At 45.5% G+C, this 1,092-nt stretch overlaps 1 protein-coding gene across 1 annotated transcript; it reads right to left on the bottom strand.

Moving 5' to 3' along the window:
- Positions 1-236: 236 nt before the first annotated feature.
- LOC147548999 (uncharacterized) lies at positions 237-833 on the bottom strand. The gene has a single exon (XM_086668170.1). It carries the CDS (start codon positions 831-833, stop codon positions 237-239), a length of 597 nt encoding a protein of 198 aa, XP_086524296.1.
- Between the last annotated feature and the right edge of the window lie 259 nt (positions 834-1,092).

The following is a 1,092-nucleotide window of genomic DNA, read 5'->3' as shown; positions in this document are numbered from 1 at the left end:
GCTATCTTTCTTGCCTAACGGTTAAGATAGTATTTATGTATAGATAGATAAAATATGTAGCTAGTAGCGCTATCTTTCTTGCCTGACGGCTAAGATAGTATTTATATATATATATATATATAGATAAAATATGTAGCTAGTAGCGCTACTTTTCTTGCCTAACGGCTGAAATAATGATAATATATATGTATGGATAATCTGTGCGATGTTGGGGAGCAATACTGACCTTAGCGGCGCTACTTCTGCATGTTCACGGTGCGATTAGAGTCGGTGACTTTTTCCGTGCTAGTAAGGGTGGGAACCACTGCTTGTCGTCGACAATGCCGAGCTGAGACAACGTAACATTCTCTTGCGGCTGCCTGGTCTCCCTTTACTATTCCCACAAGGTTCGATCCTGGGATCGGGAATTTTATAGCTAGGTGGTTCAGTGAAATAACAGCTCGTGATTCTCTCAAGAAATTCCTTCCTAGGATAATATTGTACGCGTGTAGCTTGTCGACGATCACGAATTCCAGCATCAGTGCTCTGCTGGTCGCCCCTTCCCCAATAAGTATGGGTAAAGTAACCTTTCCCCCAGCTCGTACTCGATCTTCACCAAAACCTGTTAAATAATGATCATAAGTTTCGGTGTGATGCGCTCTCACCTGGAGTTTCTGGAGGCACGTCCGGCTTATGATCTCTATGGAACTTCCGGTGTCGATTAGAATGCGCTCTATTTTCCAATTAGCGACTAACGCTGTTATCACCAGGGGGTCCGCGTGGGGCGTGATCACCCCTTTTAGGTCATCATCGGTGAAAATCACAGGAGGTGAAACCTCATCGTGTATCGTCATGACCTCGTGGTTCTTTCGTCGTCGTTTATTGCTCATGTCCTCTACACGAGTTGGTCCCCCAGCTATGACGTTGACACTCTCTTTGCTCTAAGATTCGGACTCCGTTTCTGCCTCTGCGAATATCTCCGCTATAGTTTTTGATATACTGCCAAGCTCTTTTGCCAGTGTTGTTAAACGCCTGATCGTTGTCCCCGCTAGGGTCGTTCCTTGAGTTGCTTGGCTACCGGTCTGGCCTCCTTGAATTAAGTCAGTGATCCTC

Source organism: Eschscholzia californica, unplaced genomic scaffold, assembly GCF_041429995.1.
Source record: "Eschscholzia californica isolate CP2 unplaced genomic scaffold, dmEscCali1.0.p SCAF_3, whole genome shotgun sequence".
In the NCBI taxonomy this organism is placed as follows: domain Eukaryota; kingdom Viridiplantae; phylum Streptophyta; class Magnoliopsida; order Ranunculales; family Papaveraceae; genus Eschscholzia; species Eschscholzia californica.
The sequence above is the reverse complement of the archived record's forward strand: the minus strand, read 5'-3'. Positions and strand labels throughout refer to the sequence as shown.

Bases quoted from the DNA above. Each gene is read 5' to 3' on its own strand.
- LOC147548999 (XM_086668170.1), bottom strand. From the start codon at position 833: ATGACGATACACGATGAGGTTTCACCTCCTGTGATTTTCACCGATGAT.